We start from the raw sequence: 24,169 nt of genomic DNA on the forward strand, positions 1-24,169 counted from the left end.
CGGAAATGAGCCAAGTGGAGCCTAACTGGCAGGATCTCGTCTGGAAATACCTTCCCTCCGTTGGAGTAGAGAGTTGAGAGTAAATCCTCGTTGAAGAAACAAACACATTTAATTAAGTAGTTTGTAGGCTCCTACTGTGAAAAAGGACCTGACCGGCCAGGGCAGTAAGGTGGAGGTGCTCGGTCAGAAGGTCTGGCTCCAGCAGAACCAGGGCTCAGACCTGACCCCTGATGGGGTTTTAGTGGCACATGTGCCCCCAATTCCCTTGGCAAACAGTGCCTTTGAAATGTCCTCAGGTGGCCCTTGGAGCGCCCAGCAGCTAGAGGTGGGGCAGGCTGAGCCCTGCTGGTGAGGGGTGGGGTGGGGGCGCAGATTCTGAGGGTCCCGGCCACCACCACGCCTTCCACAGTCGGAAGTGATGGAGCGGCTGGAGCCCAAACAGAACAGACACCGGCTCTGCTGCGGCCCGTCCTGGGTCCCGTTACGACGTCACCCTCAGCTTCTCCAGCTGCTTGGGCTTCGTATGTACTGCTTTTCAAGGTTGAAGGGGTCCATGGCCAGCGGACAGGCCTGGAGGTGGGTTTCTGACCCCTGGATACCAAGGAGGGAGACTGGTCCCGAAGGCTGCCCCTTTGGGCAGGTTTGCGGCGGGAGCTGCTGTGAGCTGCCCTGAGGAGGAAGCGGATTGGGACAGAGGTGGACCCAAGCTGCAGGGCTGGTTCTGGCTCTGATTCCATCGCTCATTGGACCCCTCTAGGGGTCCCTGGGTTCTGGGTGTGTTGTGAGCACAACTAGGTGCAGGGAAACCCTAAGAGGGGCAGCCAGGGCTGTGCCGAGCTGCGCTGCGGGGCTCTGCGCCGACACGAACGCCTTGCCACTCCACAGCCTGGACAGCTGAAGAGCTGCAGTAGCCTGCCCAGGGGCAAAGAGCAGCAGAGCCAGGGCTCAGATTTAGCCCCAAGTGGCTTCAGGTCCATGCTGTCTTCTAGAACAGTGCCGGCAGGAGCCATGGCTCCGAAAATGGGGAGCCTGTCCTAGCTCAGCCCCCAGCTGGGAAGATGAAGCCCTGAAGAGGGCAGGTGACTGGCCACCCGAAGCCAGTAGAGCTGATGCGTTAACTGTCCAGGGAAAGACCCGGACAGGCACGGCCAGGTGAGGAAATGCGGGAGGCGAGGCGCCCGCCCTGAGATGCCCCTCCTAGACGGCACGTCTGCGGGACCCGCACCCCTTCAAGTCCAGCATTGTACCTGCAGGCTCTCACATACGTGCATTGTAGTCCGGGGGAGAGGAGCATCCACTGGGGAAGATGGTAGGGGAGGCGGTGCCCCAGGAGGTCGGTGGGAGGGAGAGGGGCGGCTGGAGGGGCGCTGGGGGCTGGGCCAAGCAAGTTGGCAGGCGGGAGGCTGCACGTCCCAAAGGAGGAGTTTCCCGTGGGACCAGTGGGAGCCACTAGTTTCCTGGCCAGGGAACAGCACGGATGCTTCATGTGAAAGCTGGGTTGAAGGGGACAAGCCTGAGAGCGATTGGGAGTTGCTGGAAAGCCCCCGGTTAAGAGGCCAAGAGCCTGGGGCCCGGGCGGAACAGATAGGGTTTTCGGGAGAAAGGCATTTCCCAGAGAACGGCGAAGGGCAGGGAGCAGGAGAGACCAAAGTCCAGCCTGGGAGAGGCCGTTGCCCTTGTGAGAAGATGCTTATTACATGGCGTGGTTTCCGACACAGAGGGTTTGAGGGGTGCCGAGTTTGGGCAGGTCCCACAGGCGTCCTCCTGTGCTTTGCAGGATGCTGGGCTGCAGAGAAGGGCTGCCCTCAGGGAGCTCACACTCCAGCGGAGTAGACAGAATCCAGCTGCTGGCAGTGGGTGCGTTCCTTAGGACACTGAGACAGAGGCCCCAGGGGAGGCTCCACAGGGACAGAGACCCACTAAACGTGGGCTTTGTGGGTCCAGTGAGGTGGGAGAGGGAGGAGCTGCCAGCTGGGGAAGTGCCAACGAGCCTTCCCGGCAGATGAGCAGCCGCTGGGCCCACAGATGCCAAAAGGGGTCCAGGGCGGTGGAGGAGAGGCCTGCCTGCTGGCAGGTGAGGGAGGACCTTGGAGCCGGTTGGACTCGGAGTGGGAGCGGGAGAGGCAGGGATGGGCCAAGGACAGGAGTCCATGAAGCCGCTGGCAGGGAGCCTGGGAGAGCGCGCGGCCGAGGTGAACGGTGCTGCGAGCTCTGCTTTCGGCCCGTCACCTGTTTCCTCTGGCTGTGCACCCACCTTGTCTCCTCCCGTGGCCTACAGGGGACAAGAGGAGAACCAGCCGTCGTGGAGGGTTTCTCCTGGCAGATGCCTGGTGTCCCCAGGGCCCATGGGCTGACCCCACAATGGGTCTGGACCCTCCTCCAGGAGCCCCCGAGCTTTCTGGAATCGGGTGGACAGGAGGGTTCTTCTGATAGGTTAGCTGGGAAGCCTCATTAAAGATTGAAGCGGCGAAGCCCATTTGACAGCAGGCCGGCATATCGGTTTCCCACTGCCCAAGCCAGGCGGCCGAGGAGCAGAGGTAAGTGGGCAGGAAGCGAGCAGCGCGCCCCGGCCTGCGCCCCGGAGGTCACTGCCCGCCCGTAATGGTCAGCAGGGAGTGGACCTTCCACTGCTTCTGCTTCTGCCGCTGCGACTGCACCGTGCTCTGCAGAGTGAGCTGTAGGTGACGGGAGCCCCTCCCCCTCCGGCCTCCCCTCTTGCTCCCCGGGGCTGGGGTGGGGGCAGGAGGCTCGGGATCTCAGGCAGAGTCCCTGTCATTGACGCCGTGGGGAAGGGATGCCGCTGTGCGCCGAGGCCTCGCGGCAGTGACGGGCAGGGGCAGCAGCCTGAGGGCTGGGCGGCAGAAGGGGCTCCGGGCCCAGCAGCCCCATGCACCTGGGGCGCGCTGGGCCTCGGCAGGTCGCTCACCCTCTCCCAGCCTCAGTTTCCCCGTCTGTAAAATAGATCTGACAGGCCCCGGCCTGGATCGTTGAGCAGATTAGTCATGGAAATGACACGAAGATGCCCTGTCACACAGAGATGAACATGTGACAGGTTTTATTGAACTTTTTCTATTTGAGATTCTCTTCAAACTTTGTTCTGTGCCCTCAAAGGAACGCCACAGGAAAGGGAGAAAAAATATTTCGCCAGGACGGTAATTGGCCTGAGGACCACAGCCTGTGCTGGTTGGTGGTCTCCTGGCCGGAAAACCGAGAGACCTGGGTTCTAGCCCCATTTGCCAAGTCCCTCCCTTTCCCCTGGCCTCAGGACCCCTCTGCGCCAGGAGAAGGGACACTGCTTGCTAACCTAGGGTGACACACAGGCCTCCTGCTGTCATCGTCAGAGTGAAAGGACCCTTCCTTTCTGGAGTCGGTGCTGAATTGCGGGGGGTGAGCAGGTGATTTTCACCGTGTGGCCTCGGGCAGTTAGCCTGTCTCTGAACTGCAGCCTCTGTGTCTACACGTGCTGACCTTCCAGGTCTCCTGGTCCTTTAGACAAGGGCCTCTTAGACACAGCGTGAACCACTGGTCACCCTGGGGCTGAGCCTGGGGCGGAGAGTCCGTTACAGGATGGCAGCAATGACGAGTAGCTGGCCCTGGTGATCGGAGTGAAACAAAGCAAGATGCCTCATGGGTCAGCCACTGTGGCCTGAATGCATTTGTGAGGGCTGGGGCAGGAGAGGCCCTGGGACGCTTACACGGGATGGGGCACCTTTCAGCAGACAGCTGAACTGCCTAGGGGGTGGCAGGCAGGATTTGTCTGCTCCCAGCGGAGCTCAGAGATGCGTTAAGCAGCCCTGCTGGGCTTCCTAAGCACAGCTGCCTGTTGAAGCGGAGCTGAGCATCGCATGCTGGCATGGGCAGTGCCCTGGGCTGGGAGACACTTGTCCTGGGCACTGGTCCCAGCGCTGCCGCCAATTCCTGTGTGGCCTTGGCAAGGTGGCGCCAAAGACCGTGGCCCAGCCCAGCTCACAGGCTCTGCTCCCACGTGGATGCTTGTGTGGCACAGGAACTGTGACACAGGAGAGGAAGCCTGCGCCATCTCCAAGTGTCGCTCTGAGCCAATCCAAGATGGAGGCGCCTCTGGAGGAAGGAGAAGGAGCTGGCCAGAGAGGTGGGGTGGGGTGGGGGGCTCCCGAAGGGCTTGGGGCTCTGCCCAGCCCGGCACAGGTGGCTGTGGCCTGCTGGCCAGAAATTCCATCAGGCCTCACGGAGCAGGTGCTGGATCCTTTGTTTCTGGCACTGCTGGGATCTCAGGTTCCATCTTTTCAGGAGGCCCAGGGGCTGCTTTTCCTGCGGAGACTGCCTGGAAACCGAACCTGTCCCTTCTGTCCCAGCGGAACGGGGGCTGGCATCCCAGGGCCTCATCAATGTTAATGGTAGCAGGAGGACAGTCTTGCTCAGGAGGGGGTCTCCGCAGTGCCTTGGCTTATCTGCCCACCTCAGCGGTGTAATTTCAAGTGCTGGACAGAGGAGCCTCGGCCTGCCGTGCACCAGCCAGGCCCAGAGCGGAACCACAGCTGAGCACTTATCCCCTCCCCTCCGGGGGACTCTTAGTCTTTGGTGTCTTTGTTATAAAGCAGTGCATCCTACTTGTGCATAATTTGAAAGTTCAAAAAGCGGGAAATAATCCCACAATCCAGAGATAGCCACTGTTAACATTTTGTCCTTTTAAATTGCAGAGATTCAGAGTGAGGGATCCTTATTTTATTGTATTAATTTATTTATTGTCTTTTTGCTTTTTAGGGCCGCACCCGCAGCGTATGGAGGTTCCCAGGCCGCTGGCCTACACCCCAGCCACAGCAATGCCAGATCTGAGCCGTGTCTGTGACCCACACCACAGCTCACGGCAACGCAGGATCCTTAACCCACCAAGCGATGCCAGGGATGGAACCCGTGTCCTCATGAAGGCTAGTCGGGTTCGCTGACCACTGAGCCCCGACGGGAACTCCAAAACAAGGGATCCTTGATCCCGTCCTTCTCACTCTAGAAAACTGAGGCCCAGAGAGGGCTGAACTAAGGCCAACAAGCCCCAGGGTCTCCTGGCTGCGGGTCCACCCCGAGGGGCATTTGTGCAAACTGGGACAGCCAGGAACGGGGAGGGACTGGAAAATGGGAATGGGCCGTGGGAGGACTGGGGCTGTCTTCCCCGAGTGAGGATTGGGGGGGGCAGGACACAAGCACCGCTCTTCACCGTCCAGACCCCTGTCTGGTCCCGACTGGCCCTTGGCCGTGGGCCTTGTGCCACTGAGAACCACCTCACGCTGGCACCTCCGGGCTTCCTCCTACGGAGCCTGGGCGCTGAGCCACATCCCCCAGGCCCTTGGGGCCTGCACTGCTCTGAGATCTGTGACCCTGATCTTTCTGCTGGTCAGGAGCGTTTGTTTGCACACACTTCCCCCGGCCCCGCGTGGACGGGGCTCCTGGCAGAGACAGGCCTGAAGGCGGCAGGCTGGGTCCTCCGGAGAAGCGAAGGGCGGAGGGCAGTCAGCGTCCTCGACCTCCACCTCTCTGTGGCTAAGACACATCACACCAGGCTCCTGGGATGAGTGTGTCCCTGTCACAGGACCCAGCACACAGTAACTCGAGTTCCCTCTTCCCATAGCCCATCTCTGTGTTTGCCGAGGGCCACCCCTGAGGATCCCAGGGCTCAAGAACACGCCACCTGCTCGGTCTTAGCAGTAGGTTGGAGATCCTCTGGTTTGCCTGGGGTCCGGTCTTTCATTTCTTCAACACGTATTTGTCACATGTAGACCCTAAGCCAGGACCTGAGTTAAGCTGGGCGTGTGCAGAGCAGAGCGGTTAGGGGCCTGGAGGTGGTCAGGCAGCAGGGGGCCGGCTCCGTTCCTGGCGTGCGAGGACGTACACAGAGTGGACGGGGGACGGGCTCAGGCTGGCGGGGTCCCCATGAGCAGGCGCCCCTTGCTCAACCCAGCAGGACCTGGGCCCAGCCTGTTCCCTGCACCCCTTTCAGCGCAGGGGGCGGGGGGGGGGGGCACTCCCAGATCCTTCTCCCAAAAGCCTGACCCTGTGCCCTGGGCTCCCCCTCTCTTCCGCTCCCCGCACCCCATCTGTGAAACAAACGATGGCGTCTCATGATGGAACCTGTGTTGGAGGCAGGGCTGGGCAAGCCTTTAGCAGTACCAGGGACCTCACCTCCTGGGGCCAGCCTGCCCCCTCACTGGTGAGACGCTGAGGGCGTGGCCTGGCCCAGGACCTCAGGAAGCCCCAGGGGTGGTGCCCCCACTCAGTGGTGACCTCAGACCCCTCGGGGCCACGTCAGGGCCTCGGGTCACTCAGACTGACTCCCCCTGGGATGCTCAGCCCCAGCTCCTGCCACCCCGCCTCCCGGTGGGCTCGCGGCTGGAGTCTGGCCAGCCTCACCTTCCGCTCTCGCCTGGCTTCTCCCCTGTGTTCCCCACCTCACGACCCCCGCGGATAAGAGGATCTCCTCCGAGCCACCGCCGTGTTTTTTAGGAGTGGGCGTGTGACGGGACTTAGACCTGAAGCTGGAACGTGGGCCTCAGGCCCTTCCCCAAGAGGCGTGGGGTCCGTGGGACTCAGAGCGGACCACCTGTGTGCCTGTCCCCTGCCTTCTCCGTGTCCACGCAGGAGCTCCCCCAGGCGCGGGTCGCCCTCTGCCTGGCCTGCCACCAGGGTGTGCGGCTGCTGCTGTGGCCTGGACCCATGGCACCCTGCTTCTCCTGGTGATTGCTGGGTGTTCCAGGTTAAATTTTCCTGCCTTCGTCGTGTGTCTGTAGTGCGAATATGGCCCTTTCCTGTGGCTTGGGCAGACCTTACTTGAAGTGAGTAGAGCAGGGTGGGAGCTCTTAGATGGACCCCCAGTGGGGGGACCAGACGCCACTTTTGCAGCGTCAGCTCCCAGACGTGGCATGCTTGCGACGCCCAGCCCAGCATCACTGAGCCCCATGGCCTTGGGCAAGTCCCCGCACCCCTCAGAGCTACGAGCACCCGTTCTGTGTCGCTCCTGGGGCTGGTGGGAGCAGCTGAGCAGTGAGGGCAGGTGGCAGGGGCCGCAGAGGGGAAAGGTGTGCAGAAAAGAGGCCAACGCGCCTTCTAACAGCCCCCGTGCGCCTGCCCGGGCGGGGGCTCGGGGTCAAGACTTCTCCGGGCCTCAGGGTTCACCACCTGCTTTTGTCATGCGTGTTTTCTCACAGCAGCTTGGCGAGGTGCACTGTGGTGTTCGTATTGGCCTTCCTGGGGTGGTTGTGCCCAGGAGAGCACTGCTGCGGGGTCGGGGGCGTCTCCTACCTCCCAGCCACCAGCCACCAGCCGGGTCCACCTGCCCGAGTGAGTGCCTCATGGGAACAGGCGGCCCCGCACGGCTACAAGGTGACCCGGGAGTGAGCGCGGTGGCGTGCAGAACCGAGGCTTGTCCCCTACCAGCCGCTTCTGGAACAGATGCCCCACGACAGAGGCTGGGTGGACAGCGCCAGGGGCTCCGGCGGCAGTGGGCTCCCGTGTGGTGGGGAGTAGTTTAGTTAGCCGGGGACTCTGCCTGCTGGCCCCCTCTTGGCGCAGGCCTGGATCTGGGGGAGCCCTGTGCCTCTTCCCTGGGTTGGTGATCATGAGTTCCCCCAGACCTTCCCACCCCAGTTCAATAAAATATGCCCTGGGCCCTTCTGGCAGCGAGCCATTCTGCCACCTGCACTCCTGGTGGCACTGAACTGAAGGAAGGAAGTGGCCGTTTGCTGGCAGCTTGCGTCAGGTTCTGCTGCTTGCAAGTGCCCCACTTAACTCTTTCTGGGCCTTTTCCACACCTGTTACAAGGCTTCTTGGGAGCCGTCTGGTAGGGTTGTGAGAATTAAAAGTAAATTAAAGGAGTTCCCCTGAGGCTCAGATAGCTGAGGATCCAGCATCGTCACTGCTGCAGCTTGGGTTGCTGCTGTGGCACAGGTGCAGTCCCTGGCTTCAAAACTTCCTCATGCCACGGGCACGGCCAAAAAGAAAGAAATGAAATTTAGACAATTCCTGGACACCGCTGTAAAGCAGGGTTCTCATGGTCTTGCTCTGGTTTCCTGAGAACAAGGAAGGGGGGCCCTAAGGTCTGGGCCTTGCAAAGGAGGAGCGAGAAGAGGGCCCCTCGCTGTGGGTTTTTTTAATTGGGAGTGTTTGTTTATTCAGCTTTAGAAAGTGTCCATGTCTATACTGAACGTATTTATATGTTATTTATAATCAGAAAAACCAATTTTTAAAAAGAGCAAAGTTGGGAGTTCCCATTGCAGCTCAGCAGAAACGAATCCTCCTAGTATCCTTGAGGATACAGGTTCGATCTCTGGCCTCGCTCAGTGGGTCAAAGATCTTATGTTGCCGTGAGCTGTGGTATAGGTCGCAGATGCGGCTTGGATCTGGCATTGCTATAGCTGTGTTCAGTGGCTGTGGCTCTGATTCGACCCCTAGCCTGGGAACTTCCATATGCCATGGGTACGGCCTTTAAAAAAAAGAAAAAAAGTTCTCATCGTGACTCAGCAGTTAACAAACCCGACTTGTGTCCATGTGGACGCAAGTTCGATCCTTGGCCTCGCTCAGTGGGTTAAGGATCTGGTGTGGCTGTGGCTGCGGTGTAGGCCAGCGGCTACAACTCTAGTTCAACCCCTAGCCTAGGAACTTCCATGTGCCACGGGTGCAGCCTTAAAAAAAAAAAAAAGACCAAAAAAAGTGCAAAATTATCGTGTGTTAAATAGAGCCCAAAAAGCATGTTTAGATACAGGCAAAGAAATCTAATATTTCTTTCACACTTACTGTGTGGCAGGCAGGCCCCCCGATATTGACGTGGTCACCTCTCAAAAGGATGCAGGCATCTCCCCGGCACCCGGCCCCAAGAACAGCAGCGGGCGTTGAGCAAGCAGGGTCCAGCAGGCCGGAGGGGAGTTTTTCCTCGGTGTGGGGCCCTGCTCCCATCAAGCAGCTGGCCCCCTACCCACCCTCTGGACCCCCTTCTTCCCCCACTGAAGCCTCCACCCGGCGCCAGGAAGTGGCAGAGTGAGGTTCCCTGAAAACTTGACCAAAGCCCCTCCTGGGGCCCTGGGCCGGGTGCTGCCAGACGCAGAAGCTCACTTGTGTGGCAGCGGGGCTGTCAGGCGTAGAGGATGAGAGCCAGGTTGTCATACCCAGCGGGGGGCGGTGGGTTCGGGACTCCGTGTAGGAAAGACCCCTCTGCCGTGGCTGGGGGGGTGCTCGAATGCCCGCCCGGGAGGCACCGAGGCTCCCTGTGCGGGGAGGGAGGAGGCTGCCCTAGAATCAGCTGTCCCGGGTGGCTTGGAGCTTCTATTGCTCGCTGGCTCATCCTGCCCCTGCTCAGGGAACAGCTGCAAGTCCTTCAGCTGCTTGAGCACCTGGTGGGAGAGGTCCTCTGCCCAGCGTGGCTCTTGTCATGGGCTGAGCCCTACGGGCACCTCGTCCCGGGAGGGGCCAACGCCCCTTCCCCACCTGGGCAGCCAGACAGGGGACCAGCTTGCCCCAGTCCCTGCCTGTGGCGGTGACTCTCCACAGTTCCCCAGGGACACCTGAGCTGGCAAAGAGAAGGAGCCATCTGCCCTTTCTCAGATTGGAGAAAAGCCTGGTTTTCTGGTACGTGTAACCCAGCACCAGCCCCCGTCTGAACACAAGGTACACACAGCAGACCTTGCCTGCTCTGGGCCCTGCCTTCAGGGTCAAGGGCAAGAACGTGGCCCGGAAGGCTCCCCAGCTGCTTTGTCAGTGACGGTCTCGGCCACCTCAGCCCCCACCGCCCCCCTCCCAGTCTGCACCTCCCGACTCCTAGATACAGGTTGGGGGCGGGGCCCATCGCAGTGAGGCGCACGGGCTGTGGCAGGACAGGCCGGGGGCCAAAACCCTGGCTCCGACCCTGACCCGCTGTAAGGGCCATTCCTTTGCTCAAAAGGCAGAGTGGCGTGGATCTACTGGTTTCCATAATCCCACGCCTTAGTTGGAAGAGCTGTGTGGGATGTGGGGGCCAGACGTCAGAGGACGGAGGGGACAGTGACAAGAGGCAAGTGGCAGCAGCGAATGGAGTTTGAGGGGAGGAGGGAGGGTCGATACCAGAAGGGAAGACCTTGAGCTTGTGAAAAACGGGATCCTGGAGTTCCCTGGTGGCATAGCAGGTGAAGGATCCAGCACTGTCATGCTCTGGCTCAGGTTGCTGCTAAGGCACAGGTTCGATCCCTAGCCCCGAACTTCCACATGCCGTGGATGCAGCCAAAAAGAGAGCCCTTTATTGGCTCCGAGGGACGAACCAGAAGAAAGGGAGACGGGACGAGTGAGAGAATGCGATGGGGACCGGGGGTTGCAAGGGGGGTGGACCTGCTGCTGAAATCACCCCGCGGCACCCGGAGGGGCAGACAGGCAGCCCCCAGGTTTGTCTCTCCGAGCCTTTCTTCTCTGTTAACTGCAGTGCTTTTCTGCTTCTCTGCCCCACAGGCCCCTCCAGCCAGCGTCAGGTGCAGAATGGCCCCTCTCCCGATGAGATGGACATCCAGAGAAGGTAACCCCCGCCCAGCAGGGGCCAGCCTGGGAGACACACCTGCAGCTGGGGCCAGGACTCCCGGAGACACTGGGGGGGGACAGGCCTGACCAGAAGGGAGAGGGAGCACGTTCATCGCCACTTGGCCAGAGTGACAGTGACAGTGTGTGGCCTCACAGAGAGAGCCACACAGCCTCTGCAACCCTCGCCCTTAGCCTGGCAGTGTCCTGATGTCCGCTTACTGAACACGAGCCTCCCAGGTGCATTAGGCGGTAGTCATCGTAGGGTTCATTAACAAGGCCAAGGCTACACTGCTGGGGATGGGCAGACTCAACCCGCCACACCTGTCTGACGAGGCCCGTGGCCTTGGCTCCATCCTGTGCCCTGTCCAAAGGCCTTGTGAGCCCTGGTTCTGCCACCTTCTCATGGGACGCTTTGGGCAGGTGCCACAGCCTCTGGGGAGGATGCTGGTCCTCTGCCCAGTCACCTCGCAGCTGAGGTTAAAGCAGCCAAGGCCGTGGGGGCACTCTGAGCTACAGCTGCTCATGGACAGCTGGGCCAGGGCTGTGCTGTGGTCCTTGTGGGCGGGCCTGAGGAGGAGGCAGCTCCCGTGGGATTTGAGCCCTAGGGTAACCCCCCCCACACCCCACCCGGCCTCCTCCAAGGAACATCTTAAGTGTTCGACCTGGGAGGAAGGGCCAGTACTGTTCTCCTGAAGTTATAGCAGAGGCAGTGGTGGCCCGGGAGGGCACAGCCTCCCCAGGTCACATTGGCAGGGAAGGCAAGGCCAGGGCTTGAACCTGGTCTGAGTCGCCTGGGGGCTTGGAGCCCCAGCTCTGGGGAGCTGTGCCGGGGCGGGGGGGCAGGCCTGGTGCCGGCCCTCCTGACCCGGTTTTCAGAGGAAGATGTGACCCGGGGCCCTGGGCCGGGACCCGGGGGGGGCAGGTTCCACCCCTCCCCTGGCTGTGAGGCTCTCAGGGCGTTCCTCTCTCCAGCCTCCCCTGCTCTGAGGAGCAAAAGCATTGCGAAAGGTCTCTGAGGTCCTTGTGGCCCCAGCAGTGTCCTTTGTCAGCTTGGGCAAGTCACTGCCCTCAGCCTCCGTTTGCTGTTTGAAGGTCCCCGTGTGGGTCCTGGCTCTGCCCGGCTCAGGCGAAGCTGGCCGTGTGGCTCCTGGACCTCGCCCGCTCCCAGGGAGCCTCCTCTGAGTCCGCTGGTCTGCCGTCCGTGTACGGGGCTCTCACCCACTTCATTTACCCTCACGTAGCCCTCGGGTCATCCCTACAGGTGACAGCGTGTTTCTCACATGAGCCAGCTCGAGCTCAGAGAATGGAAATGACTTGCCAGAAGTAGGGCCGGCAGCCTCGTCTGGCCCCAGCTCAGCCCCTGCCGGTCCTGGGCTGCCTCCACCCAGAGAGGGGCGCGTGGGTCCTAACAGACCCTGCAGCTACTCTCAGAACTGGTTGGACGCCAACCACGGAAACGATCCGAGCCCCCTGCCCAAGTCCAAGGGTAGAGGTCGCTGCCTGCAAGAGGGCAGCAGTTCCGTGTGGTCTGCGGTCAGCTATCCACGGGCCAAGTGACCCCTGGAGGTCAGTCTGTGAACCGCAGGGGTCAAACCACGGAGCAGGCATCCTGCTCCCCTGCCAGTCACCACGGAGGGAGGCCCAGAGGAGAGGGGGCATGACATCAGACAGTGGGTAGTGACTCCAACCCAGGACCCTTCCTGTTTTCTCACACACAGCATCACACGTTTGTAGCTGATTTTTAAGTATCTTCAGAGGGTGTCTTCTTGCTGAGGGTTTCTAAGCATGTGGATGCTGGACAGGTCGGAGCTGGGGTAATGTCTCGCCAATTTGGATGGAGAAGCCAGTGCACGTGCTGCTGGGAGCTTTTCAGACATCTATAGGATCAAAGGGTCTTTGGGGTTATCGTTTTAGGTATCGGGCATAAGCCTTTCAAGAACCTCATGAAACAGGTGTTGTTATGCTTGTTTCACGGAGAAGAGGCTCAGGCTCAGCAACAGGAAATGAACAGCTGTGATCACAAAGCCCTGAGTCCCAGCACAGGAACCAGGAAGCTCTCTACCTCTGAAGGGCCCTGGTCCCGCAGGAATCCCCGACCCCGACGTTTCTCCAAGGTGGAAGCAGCTTGTTCCACGCAAGAATGGGCTGAGCGGCTGCTGCGTGCCCACGCGGCGCCAGCACCAGCGCCGCCCCACCTCGCTGTGCACAGCCCCACACTCACCCCTTCCCGCCTCCCTACAGAGGCAGGGCCCGCAGCCGGGCCCCGCGCCCCCTTAGCAGGTCCAAGGCTGGCTGTCAGCAGCTGGGGCCTTGTCACGTCCCCGTCTCTAGACTCCTCGAGCCCCTCCTGCCCCCGCATCTCAGCCCCAGAGGCTGTGGTGCCAGGTCCCCACTGGCCCAGCCTTTAGAGCAACCCAGAGGTTAGCTCGGGGCTCTGCGGAGCTGCCTTCCAAGCAGCCACTTGCACGGAGGTGGGCCTGCCGCTGGCTCGGCAGCGACAGGATGCGGCGGGGCAGCCTTGGCGTCTGCTTCTCTGGTAGCCAACGACGCCTGAAGGTTGTGCCAGGAACCTCGCCGGGTGCCGTAAGAACCAGCCATCCTGAGGTCAAGTCTGCCGAGGCCTTGGGTCCCAACAGCCAGGTGGGCTTGTCCAGCCTCGGGGAGAGCTTGGTCACTCGGCCACACGGTCACCTGAGCCTTCCTGAGGGCTCCCTGCCCGGGCGTCTGCACAGCAGGCCTGGAACCTGTCACGCTCCACCTCTGTCAAGTGGGGCCGCGACTCCGGCATCCAGAACCCGGGTGGGACAAGGAGAGCTCACTGCCGGGCCCGGGCCAGGCGCCAGCGACACCCGGCTACGGCCGCGTTGTTCTCGCTCCGAGCAGTCAGGCCCACTCTGCTCCCATTGCTTTTCAGACAAGTGATGGAGCAGCAGCAGCAGCGCCAGGAGTCTCTGGAGAGAAGGGCCTCAGGCACAGGTGAGAGCCCCTCGGGCCTGCTCCCCATACCGTGCCCAGCTGGCAGCCCTGTCACTTAGGTGGTGCCCAGGGACACACTGGGAACTTGGTGACATGCTGCAGGTTGTACAGGCCTCGAAGTTTGACAGCCACATCCAGTGGACATGGGGAACAGAGAAACAGAGCAGAGGGTGTGGGGATCCCTCACCCTGGTCCAGCCACCACCACCCCACCCGCCGTTCCCCGAGTGACCATGTCTCAGGCAGTGGCCTAGGCAGATGCAGACCCTGCCCAGCGAGGTCACTGTCCAGTCACGGGGACCGACATCGTGGGGCACGTGCGGTGACCAAGTCAGTGTGGGGGGTAGAGGCTCGGGGGTCAGGGGTCGGGGGAGACTGCGGGGGAGGCGTGGCTTCAGTCCTGCCCGGGAACTGCTCGGCACAGCAGAGCAGAAGGGAGTTTGGAAAACGGTCACGTTGATTTAAGTCCGGGGCTTTCTGAGTCACACAGGCCTTTCGTATCCTCTGTCTCCCCTGCCCCCCCGGCCTCTCAGCCCCCGTGAGTGAGCGGGGAATGCTCTCCTTGCTCTGCCCGCCAGGATGCTGGCTGGCGCCACCTCCTCTCAGCTCTGCTATTGCAGGCACACCGGCGCTCCTGCTCCCGCTCTGCCCCCGCTACGCTTTCCTAAAGCAGGCCTGACCCTGTCCTCAAGTCGGCCCTTCCCTGTCCCTCGAGAAAACCCAGTGTGCAGGCCTGGTCCCCGCAGACCTGCTGCCCTGCCCCCGGCGCTCCTGCTGCTCCTCCCTCACGCCCACCAGACTGAACTCTGTGCTCAGGCCCGGCCACCCGTTGTTCCCTCCCTCAGGAAGCCTTCCATGGACCTCCAGCCAGGCTGGAGCCCCTCTCCATAGGCCAGGGTGGCGTTTGTCACCCTGCCGGTTACAGGTGTGCAGTCAACCTGTGTGATCAGCTCATGCTTCCTCCAGGCCACGAGCAGAGGCACAGGCAGCGTGGATGGTGGGCAGGGGACAGGAGGCTGCCCACATGCAGCGTGGCTCCTGGACACACGCCCCAGTTTGCCCTGCGGCCCACGGCTACCTGCCAGCTGCCTGACCCAGAGGCCAAGGGTCAGTCCCCATTGCCTCTCAGGGACTCACGTCTGCCAGTACCTAGGAGGGTGCTGGGTGCCGAGAGGGAAGAAAATGCCCTTGTGCTCCGGGGAGCTTCCTCTCCCGCCGGAAGGCCGCACTTGAGCAAGAGAGTTCGCTGAGCTCAAGGGACGCTAAGCGAGGGTGCGACACTGGGGGTCCAGCCCTGCCCCAGAATGTATGGAGGGACTGGACAGGGGCTTCTTGGAAGAGGCAGCCTTGAGCTGCTCCTCGTCCCTGGAAGGAGCAGGCCACCCTCTGTCCCTGCGCCCAGGCAGGCACCAGCCGGGGCTGGGGACTGACCGAGCCCACCGTTGTCTTCCAGGACCCCTCCTGCCACCGGGACACCCCTCCTCCGCAGCCAGTGCCCCCCTCTCCTGTAGCGGGCCTCCACCGCCACCCCCACCCCCCGTCCCACCTCCGCCCACGGGGGCCACACCGCCTCCCCCACCCCCACTGCCGGCTGGAGGCGCGCAGGGCACCAGCCACGACGAGAGCTCCGTGTCGGGCCTGGCCGCCGCCCTGGCTGGGGCCAAGCTGAGAAGAGTCCCGCGGGTAAGCAGCCCCGGCAGGTGGCGGGGGCGGGCGGGGGGGCAAAGTGCCACCCTCCCCATCCAGACGGCACGTCCCAATCCTTGGTCACAGTCGCTCGAGGACGCTGGGCCGCCCTGCATCTGGAGCAGTAAGCACACGAGGTGCTGCTCCCTCCTCGCAAGTGGGGGCAGGTGACAGCACCTCGCAGTTGAGGAAACTGAGGCACAGTCTAAACGACCCGTCCAAGGCTCGCAGGGCCTCCCTCGCGGGGTCTGGACACAGGCCCTGGGTCTCCTGAGTTCACATCCACAGCCTTCAGCTCCCTCGGGCAGGCCCATCTGTCCTGGAAGGCGGTGCTTCTGGGAGAAGGCTGTGCGTGTGGCCACGGGTCTCAGATCACCCCTGGGGCAGAACTGGCCCTCCTCCCCCTCATGTCACGGTCACCTTGGCGAGAGCGCTGACCACGCACCTGGGGGTGTCTGTGAACTCTGGGCCTCGGTCCCAGCCGCTCCCTGGACTCTGGTTTTGTCGCCAGCAGGGGAGTGGGAGGAGGTGGGACTAGGCCCTCCAGCCTCTCCCAGCACTGCCGTCATAGGGCTCCCACGTCCCCACTCCCACGCGGCCCTGGCCCCCCCCCTCGAGCAGTGTCCTGCCGGGGACCTCAGACTGAAATGCCGCACCCTCTGCCCTCAGCCAGAAGATGCGCCCGGAGGCTCCAGTCCCAGCGGGACCTCAAAGTCTGACGCCAACCGGGCGAGCAGTGGGGGTGGAGGAGGAGGCCTCATGGAAGAAATGAACAAACTGCTGGCCAAGAGGTGAGGGTTCAGGCCGCCCCAAACTCAGCACCTGTTGCTCACGACAGCCAGAACACGCTGGCCGGTTCCCAGGGCCGTGGCTTGCTGGGCACCAGAGGGCCTCGCTCGTCAGAATGCGCCTTGTCCAGAAAAAGCAGCCAGAGGGGCCTTGCTCCACCAGTGACCCCTCCTGCCTTCTCTCAGGCTCCAGGCTCTTCCCGCTGCCACCCACCCGGGCAGAAGCCCTCTGTGCCTGGTGGTCATAAAACCCACACGGCCCTGCAAGGACACGTGGGAAACAGGCCCCTGGAGCCGGTCACGGCCAGGGCTGGCCCAGGGCCTCCCTGCACACAGCGGGGACGGCACAGAGGGGAGCCTGCCTGGAGGAGATGGAGCGGCAAGGCGGGCCCACAGTGCAGGCCGACATCTGCGAGCCTCAGCAGGGCCTGAGCTTCGAGGCGCCCAGGCAGGGCAGACTCGTGGACGGTTGGCAGACAGTGACTGAAGGCGTGCAGGGTGACAGTGGCTGCACAGGGATCCCAGGGGAGCCAGGAGGGCTTCACAGAGGAGGTGCTGCGGGCTGAGGCAGGAGGAGAGAGTGCTGCTCCCAGGAGGTGCCCCCAGGGCACAGGACGGAGCTGGAAGAAAGAGCCTCGGGCTCCCATGGGGATTCCATCCCAGAGGGGCCTCGGGCAAAAATAGAAGGTGTTTCTGAAGAGAAAATATTCACACTCCCCCAAGTCCAGTGGCACTGTGTTCACATCAACAGCTTGGCCTCCACGGTCTAGAACAAAAGCAGAGGAGGTTTCCGAGAGCAGGAGACGGCTGGTGTGTCAGGAGCCAGTGAGGCGCCAGGTGCAGGTGGCAGAGCAAGACCCACCAGGAACAAATGCCCTGCACGCCTGGCAAGCTCGGTCCTGCTGCTCTTAGAATCCACCTCTGTGCGGGACGCTGGGTGGGGCCGGCAGGGAGCTGCCCTCACAGGCCCTTTCTTGGAACGAAGGTCCTACTGGCGTTCCAGCCCCCTCTGTCCGAGGACCAGAGCTGAGTGCTCCCGGGGACTGGAATGGCCTGCTCTGCTGTATGTTTTTATTTTTATGTTTCATTCCAGTCGATTTACAATGTTCTGTCAATTTCTGCGGTACCGCAACGTGGCCCTTCCTCAGATCTCCTCTTCCCTGTCGTGTTCTGTTCTGTCACAAGGGCTTGCGTAGAGGTCCCTGTGCTGGACAGCAGGACCTCACTGCTCATCCATCCTAAATGAAGTAGTTTGCATCCACCAACCCCAAACTCCCCGTCCCTCCCACTCCCTCCCCCTCCCCCTTGGCAACCACAAGTCTGTTCTGTCCGTGAGTCTGTCTGTTTCTGTTCTGTAGGTAGGTTCATTTGTGCCTCTTTTCTTTTTTTTTTTTTAAGGGCCGCACCTGTGGCATATGGAAGTTTCAGACTAGGGGTTGAATCGGAGCTACAGCTGCCAGCCTACCCCACAGCCACAACAATGGGGGATCCGAGCCATTTCTGCAACCTACACCACAGCTCATGGCAACACTGGATCCTTAACACACTGAGCAAGGCCAGGGATCGAACCCGCTTTCTCATGGATGCTAGTCGAGTTGTTTCCACTGCACCAACATGGGAACTCCATTTGTGCCTTGTTTTAGATTCCACATATAAGTGATATCATGTGGTGTTTAGCTTTCTCTTCCTGACTCCCCTTACTTAGCATGAGAGTCTCTAATGGAAACGGCATTATCTTGTTCCTTTTTATGGCCGAGTATGCCATTGTATGTAGGTACCACATCTTAATCCATTTATCTCCGGATGGATGGACATTTAGGTTGTTTCCATGTCGTGGCTCTTGTGAATAATGCTGCAGTGAACATAAGGGTGCATGTGTCTTTTTGAATGAAAGCTTTGTCTGGATGGTTGCCCAGGAGTGGAACTGCTGGATCACATGGTGGTTCTATATCTCGTTGTCTGAGGAACCTCCGTACGGTTGTCCACAGTGGTTGTACCAATTCTGTGGTCTGTTTTTAAAAGATCGAACACTGGCTCTGGGTGGGAGCCGAATGTCCCGGGCAGTGGCAGGCCATGGCGACAGATGGTGCTTGTGCTGAAGGCAGGGCACTGCCAATTGGAAGCAAAGTGCAGAGATAGACCAAGGGGCGAGCTGCTGCGAGAAAAGGGTTGGGCCCAAGTCTGGGCTTCGAGGAGGAGCCGCAGGTGGCTAGACCTGTCCTGGGGTAAGCAGAACGAAGGAGGAGGCCCACGGTCCTTGGCCACAGGCCAGCTTCCCCCTTGATGGGCCACTCACCTCCTGAGGCCAAGACTTGCATGTCCTGGTGGCTTCACAGAGCTGCAGACCCCCAGGGCCATGTCATTGGAGAATAAGAAGGGCCTGACCTGTGTAGACATGGGCCTTAGCCAGAGGGAGGCAACCCTGAGGCCTCAAAAGGGGAGCGAGTTTTCACCCTGTGAGGAGAGAGCCCATCCCTGCAGGCAGGTGTGCAACAGGACCGGGGGCGTCTCTTGGAATCTCTCCTTTCTGGGCACGTCCAGGCCCTCCGTGGTGCCCAGGTCAGGGAGGGCATGGCTGCCGCTCCAGGTAGGGGGATCTTTCAGGTAATAGAAAAAGGCCTCGTGCTCCCTCCCCCAAGCCGGCGGGTCACTTCCCCGAGCCCAGGCCTCTGGGGACATGGACAGGGGACAGAGCAACTCTCGGCCCCACAGGTGCTGCAGACAGAGACAGGAATGCCCCCAAACCCCCACCTCTCTGCCCAGACCAGTTCTGTGTCCGGGGTCCGAGGACGAGACAGAAGGCTGGACACTCACCCGGGTATCACCACGGGCCAGCTGGATGCTTGGACAAGTTGCCTCCTTCACCCAAAACGGGTCGGGCCGCCCCAGGGATCCTCTGAGCACCGAGCCGTGTCCGCACAGAGGGAGCGGCCAGGCCCGCGAGCAGAGTTTCGGGAGCTGACTGTGTCTTCCCCCCTCGTGCTAGGAGGAGAGCAGCCTCCCAGACAGACAAGCCGGCGGATAAGAAGGAAGACGAAAGCCAAACGGTAAGCACGCCCCGCCGCCAGCACCCAGCTTCCCCACCGGCGTGGGCAGCCAGGAAGCCCGACGCGTGCACCCGGTCTGTGCATGTGACGGGACGTCGCCGTTTGGGGGGGACTGGCCTGTGGGCACTCGTGTCCGTCCCCCTGCCGGGCGGCAGGCCCCCCCTCAACGAGCACCTAGCGACGCTGCTCTGCCTTGGTGCTCGCAGCCCCGCAGGGCGTGAGGCTGGAGGCAGAGAAGCAGGATCGGCCCAGGGGTGCCTTTGGGGAAGGGCGTGGGGGCCCGGGGATGGTCTGCTCCAGGACCAGGCGCCGTCCATCCCCAGCTCCCTCTGTTCTTGGAAACTCCGCCTGAGTTCGTGGATTCCAGCAGGGGCTGCGGGTGTGCTGGGCGGGGGAGGCCCGGACCCCAGCCCTCGTCCGTCCTCGGCCAGATGGCGGAGCGCAGACTCCAAGACTCCACCCCCACTTAGGGCAGCTTTTTCTTTTCCTCTGTGTGAAGTTTCCCTCTAAACACAGGCTCCCCCTGAAACAGCTAAGTTTAGACCGCAGGTATAAATGGCAGGTCGCATCTCAGTGGCAGAAGGAGACAAGAAATACGGCCACCAGACAGCAGGGTACACGCGCTGCCTTACCTCACGTCAGCAGGCTGCTGCTCCCCCAGTGTGACCCCGGGCCCCCCTGTAGCAGCTTTGCCTTCCTCTGCTCCCCGGGCCCCGGAAGAGAGGATTTCAAATCCCAGGGACCCAGGAGAAACCCTTCAACCCCAAAGGCAGGGTTCTCTCTCCAGCCCCCACTCTTTCCTTTGGTGAGAGGCCTCGGGTCACTGCCTTGGTCGCACACAGTCAGGAGGCCCCTGCCCACCAGGCAGCAGCCCAGCCCAGCGCAGGCCGAGGAGCGTTCCAGCGCCACGTGGGTGGCGACGCTGGAGGGTGGCTTTTCTGGTTTATGCTCTTCAGTATTTTCCAGATCCTCTTCATCGAACATGTACTAGGTTTATAATTAATGGAAAACAAGAATTATTTAAAGAAGAAAAGCACCCCAAGTGTGGAGTCAGATGGCCTGGGTGGGGATGGCGTCTCCACTTGCTGGCCACGGGCCACTGATGTCGCACTCAGAGGCCAGTTACTTGGCATGGAGAACACGACCCCCAGGCACCGGCCCAGCAGCTGCAGGACAGGCAGAGGCCGGAGGGCACGCGGTGCCAGTGTGCCAGGAAGGGTGGGCTCTTCCCGCTTGCGGCTGAGAGGTAACTTCCTTTATGCAGGGAGGGTTCTTGGTAATTACTTTTCAAATAATAGGATGACACTGAGAGCAGTTTTCTGATTTTTCAGTTACTCTAATTTTGCCCATAATGACTTCCATCCTTGCCTGTTTTGGGGGGGGCTGACCCCCATGCACAGTGCTGATTGACGTTATTTCATTTATTCAGCTCTGTCTTTAAACACGAGGCCTCGGGAGACTCACTCCGAGTCCCGCGGTCTAGCGCCTTCCTTTGCCCCAGGACTAGCGACCCCCCCCTCGCCCCGCTCACTCATTCACCCCACAGATGCCTGGGGGAGGCGTCCTGATAGGTGCCAGTCTGCTCGTAGTATGGGGGCCCATGGTGAGCAGTCGTGCTGGCTGTCACAGGCTCCATGGGACAGGGTGGCTGCTGGGCAGCCTCCCACTCTGAGCACTGAGCCCCGAGTCCTGGCCCTGGAGGTGGCCGACCCCAAGCCTCAGATGGACCAAATGGGAAGCGAGGTGACAAAGAGTGTGACGTGGGCAGTGACAGAAGGCAGTTCTTGGTTTTGGTTGGAATTGTGCTAGTTCAGTCTCATCAGGTTGGCTGGTTCTCCCTGGTCAGAAGCTCCGTGTAGCAGCTGTATGGGTTTGCCTTATAAAAATGAAGGAGTTATCACTTAATAAATGCTGTTTTCTTAATAGCATAAAGTCATTCCAAAATACGCGTGATAGGGAGTTCCCGTCGTGGCGCAGTGGTTAACGAATCCGACTAGGAACCATGAGGTTTCAGGTTCGGTCCCTGCCCTTGCTCAGTGGGTTAACGATCCGGCGTTGCCGTGAGCTGTGGTGTAGGTTGCAGACGCGGCTCGGATCCCGCGTTGCTGTGGCTCTGGCATAGGCCGGGGGCTACAGCTCCGATTGGACCCCTAGCCTGGGAACCTCCATATGCCGAGGGAGCGGCCCAAGAAATAGCAAAAAAAAAAAAAAAATACGCGTGATAAACGTCAGCTTGTGTGACTCCCCAGTTCCTCACCTCTGTTACGAATGGCACTGCAGACACGTGTGCACCAGTGTCACGGAGCCCCACCGTGACCCAGGCGCCGGGGATCCGGGTGGGTAGGACACGCCTCTGTCCTGGAGGGAGGACACAACAAGCCGCCTGTGGACGAGGACAGAACCGAGGGCAGAGTCAGAGGGGCTGCAGGGCCCAGGAGTGGAAGGAGGGCTCCCGGGAGAGGTGGTGTCTGCCCCCAGCTTGGAGAGAGGAGCGGACCGTGCAGGGCAGAGGCACCGACAGCGGCCGTGCCCCGGGGACAGTGGGGCACACGGAGCAGCCAGAGGCTCGGGGTTCCGCCTGGCCCACCAGTCAGGCCTGCCCCCGCCAGGCACCTCGGTGACTCTGGGGCCTTAGCAGAGGGCTAGTGAGGACAGACCTCAGTGTTGGACCTCATCTTTCAGCAGCGTCAATGAACTTGGAGCTGGCGGGTTAAAGATAACCTTTAGGGAGCTCCCTGGTGGCCAGCAGGTTAAAGATCCGGCGTTCTCACTGCTTCAGCTCAAGTCACTGCTGTGGCTCAGGTTCGCTCCCTAGCCCAGGAACTTCCACGTGCCACAGATGCAACAGAAAGATAACCTTTAGCACATCCTAAATTCTTAGCGCTTCCTCCTCTCCTGCGAAGGGGAAGTGAAGTATGCCTGGGTCTTCCGCAGCCAGGCCGCGAGGGCTCTGTGCCCATGGCCAGCCTTGTCCCCTCTGTGTGAGCAGAACCTGGCTGCCGGAGCCCTAGCCATGCAGCCAGTCCCCGCCTGCGCAATTAACCCCTCTCTGGTCCTCGCAGCCACCAGAGGCGGCGTGAGGGGGCGGGGGGTCCATCAGGTGGACCCCACCTGGCTCCTCCTGCGGAAGGGCCCCTGGTATACACGGAGCGGAAGCCCCTCGCGAAGGGCAGTGAGCGTTGGCACAGCCCGGAGCTCCGGCCACACCCGCTGTGCCAGGGAGAAGCTGGCCAGGCAGGGCCTTCAGCACACTCGGTAATGGCAGGGCTGGGTCCCCACAAGAAAGCCTGCCTGCAGACGTGTCCCCTGCCTTCCGGGGCTAGCCCAGCTCCTCGCCACCACCTCCAGTCTTCATTATTAATCATAGTTGTTGTTCCGCTGATTATAAAATAAGAGACGTTTGTTAGAGGATTTGGAAAACAGGTTTTCTAGCTGACCTGGCCCGAAGGTCCCCTGCCCGGCTAAGCCGGCTGACTGCAGAGTCTCTGTCTTCTGTTTCAGGAAGAGCCGAGCCCCTCCCCATCTCCGGGGGCCCGAGCAGCCAGCCAGCCCCCCAACTCCTCAGGTAAGCGGCGCCACCCTGCCTGCAGCAGGCACAGGGCTTAAAGCAGGAGGGGCTCTTACAGGAAGGCCGCTGATCCCGCTGCCTCAGTTTATGGAGGAGCAGAGAGGACCAGAGAGGCAGTGCTGGGGACGGGGCGGTGGGGGGGCTCCTGCCATCTTCCTGGGAAGCCCCTGCCCCCTCAAGTTGGGTGGGCGTCCGCCTCGGCCTCTGCACCGAGCCAGAGCTGGAGCAGGGATGCCCTGCCCGGGAGATGGGAAATGTCGCATCCCTGCCCCCAGCAGAAGGCCAGCTGGGGTTGATATTAGGGTGACCACCAGTGAGTCGCACTCTTGGGATTCAGCCGCACAGCCACACAGCCTGCTTGCAGACCCCTGGTCTGAGCTCTGGGAGGTGGGCTGTGATCAGTAGAGTGCCTGAGGCGCTGTCGGGGGAGGATGCCACTGAGGTTGGTCTCTCAGTCATTCAGCAAACATTTGTTCAGTGTCTGCTCTGAGCCAGGCCTGGGCTCCTGAGCCCATGGTGGGTGGGGGGCAGACAGAGAGGGAAAGGCTGCCGCACCCCAGCCAGTGGAGGGGAGGCCCTTGCCAGGCGCTGGCTGTCTCCCTGGGGCACAGCTCCACCCCTGCTCGGGCCGTGCGGCCTGATGCTCTGTTGGCACGTCTGCCTCCCTTGCAAGGCCGTGGTCCTCGGCCTCTCCCTGTCAGGCGGCTCCACCACAGTTCTTGGTGAATGACCGCAGGGACGCCCCCCACATCCCAGTGGACGGGTTACCTTCCCAGAGTGGGAGGACGAGGTTCCGCGGCTGAGTGGTTTGCCCAAGGCCGCATGCCAGGAGCTCAGATGTGGTCCCAGCTCTCGGACCTGCCCTGCAGCCTGCGTCTGAGACCTGCCCCGGACCCGTGGTCGGCCTGCCGAGTCTCAGGCTCAGCTCAGGGTGGCTGGTCCCCGCTGCCCGGGACTTTCCTTTCTGCCTCTGCCCATCCTGCAGAGCCAGTGAATTCAGCTCAGTTCAGCACGTCTCTTGACGTAAGATGAAGTGTGTTAATTTCACTTGAAAAGGGGAGACAGAGCAGCTTCCAAGGCTAGGACGGAAAAGAGCCAGCTGCAGTGCGGGGGCACAAAGGAGTCGGGACGGGGGTGCCTGTGGGGTCTTGGGGGCTTGGCCCCCGAAAGCAGAAGTGGACCTGACTGCCCTGAGCGCGTCCCGGCGAGGGGCTTCCTGTGCCCTGCCCCGCCACCTCTGGAGTTGCAGGTCACCAAAGTCATAGTCAAGAGGTCCCCTGACCAGTTGGCTCCCATTCCAAGGGACGACCCACCCGTGGTGAGAGGACTTGCAACCAGGGCACAAGTCTAGGTCAAGCAGGTCAAGGGAACGGGAGCTCGCGTCTTGAGTAGGGCAGCCTCGGGGTGACAGCAGGGCCATGCACACCCCGTGAAGGCCGCCAGCCAGGGGACTGGGGCGAGGGGCCAGGCTCTGCGCGCCCCCCCAGCTCTGAGGCTTCGCCCATGCCCCGACCCGACAGAGGCTGGCCGGAAGCCCTGGGAGCGGAGCAGCTCGGCCGAGAAGCCCGTGTCCTCCTTGCTGTCCAGGTGAGCTGCCCCGGG

At 61.4% G+C, this 24,169-nt stretch overlaps 1 protein-coding gene across 7 annotated transcripts in view; it reads left to right on the top strand.

Moving 5' to 3' along the window:
• EVL (Enah/Vasp-like) overlaps positions 1-24,169 on the top strand; it is a 144,743-nt gene that overhangs the window by 114,756 nt on the left and 5,818 nt on the right. For all 7 annotated transcript variants that reach the window (XR_002345582.1, XR_002345580.1, XR_002345581.1 and 4 more), the window contains 7 exon segments: positions 10,438-10,501; positions 13,418-13,479; positions 14,932-15,161; positions 15,834-15,955; positions 18,939-18,999; positions 22,501-22,564; positions 24,088-24,154. Coding sequence is in view for 4 of the 7 variants with exons in the window: in XM_021098188.1 (XP_020953847.1) it covers positions 10,438-10,501; positions 13,418-13,479; positions 14,932-15,161; positions 15,834-15,955; positions 18,939-18,999; positions 22,501-22,564; positions 24,088-24,154 (670 nt within the window). In the remaining 3 variants the exon portion in view is untranslated.

Source organism: Sus scrofa, chromosome 7, assembly GCF_000003025.6.
Source record: "Sus scrofa isolate TJ Tabasco breed Duroc chromosome 7, Sscrofa11.1, whole genome shotgun sequence".
Taxonomy (NCBI): Eukaryota; Metazoa; Chordata; class Mammalia; order Artiodactyla; family Suidae; genus Sus; species Sus scrofa.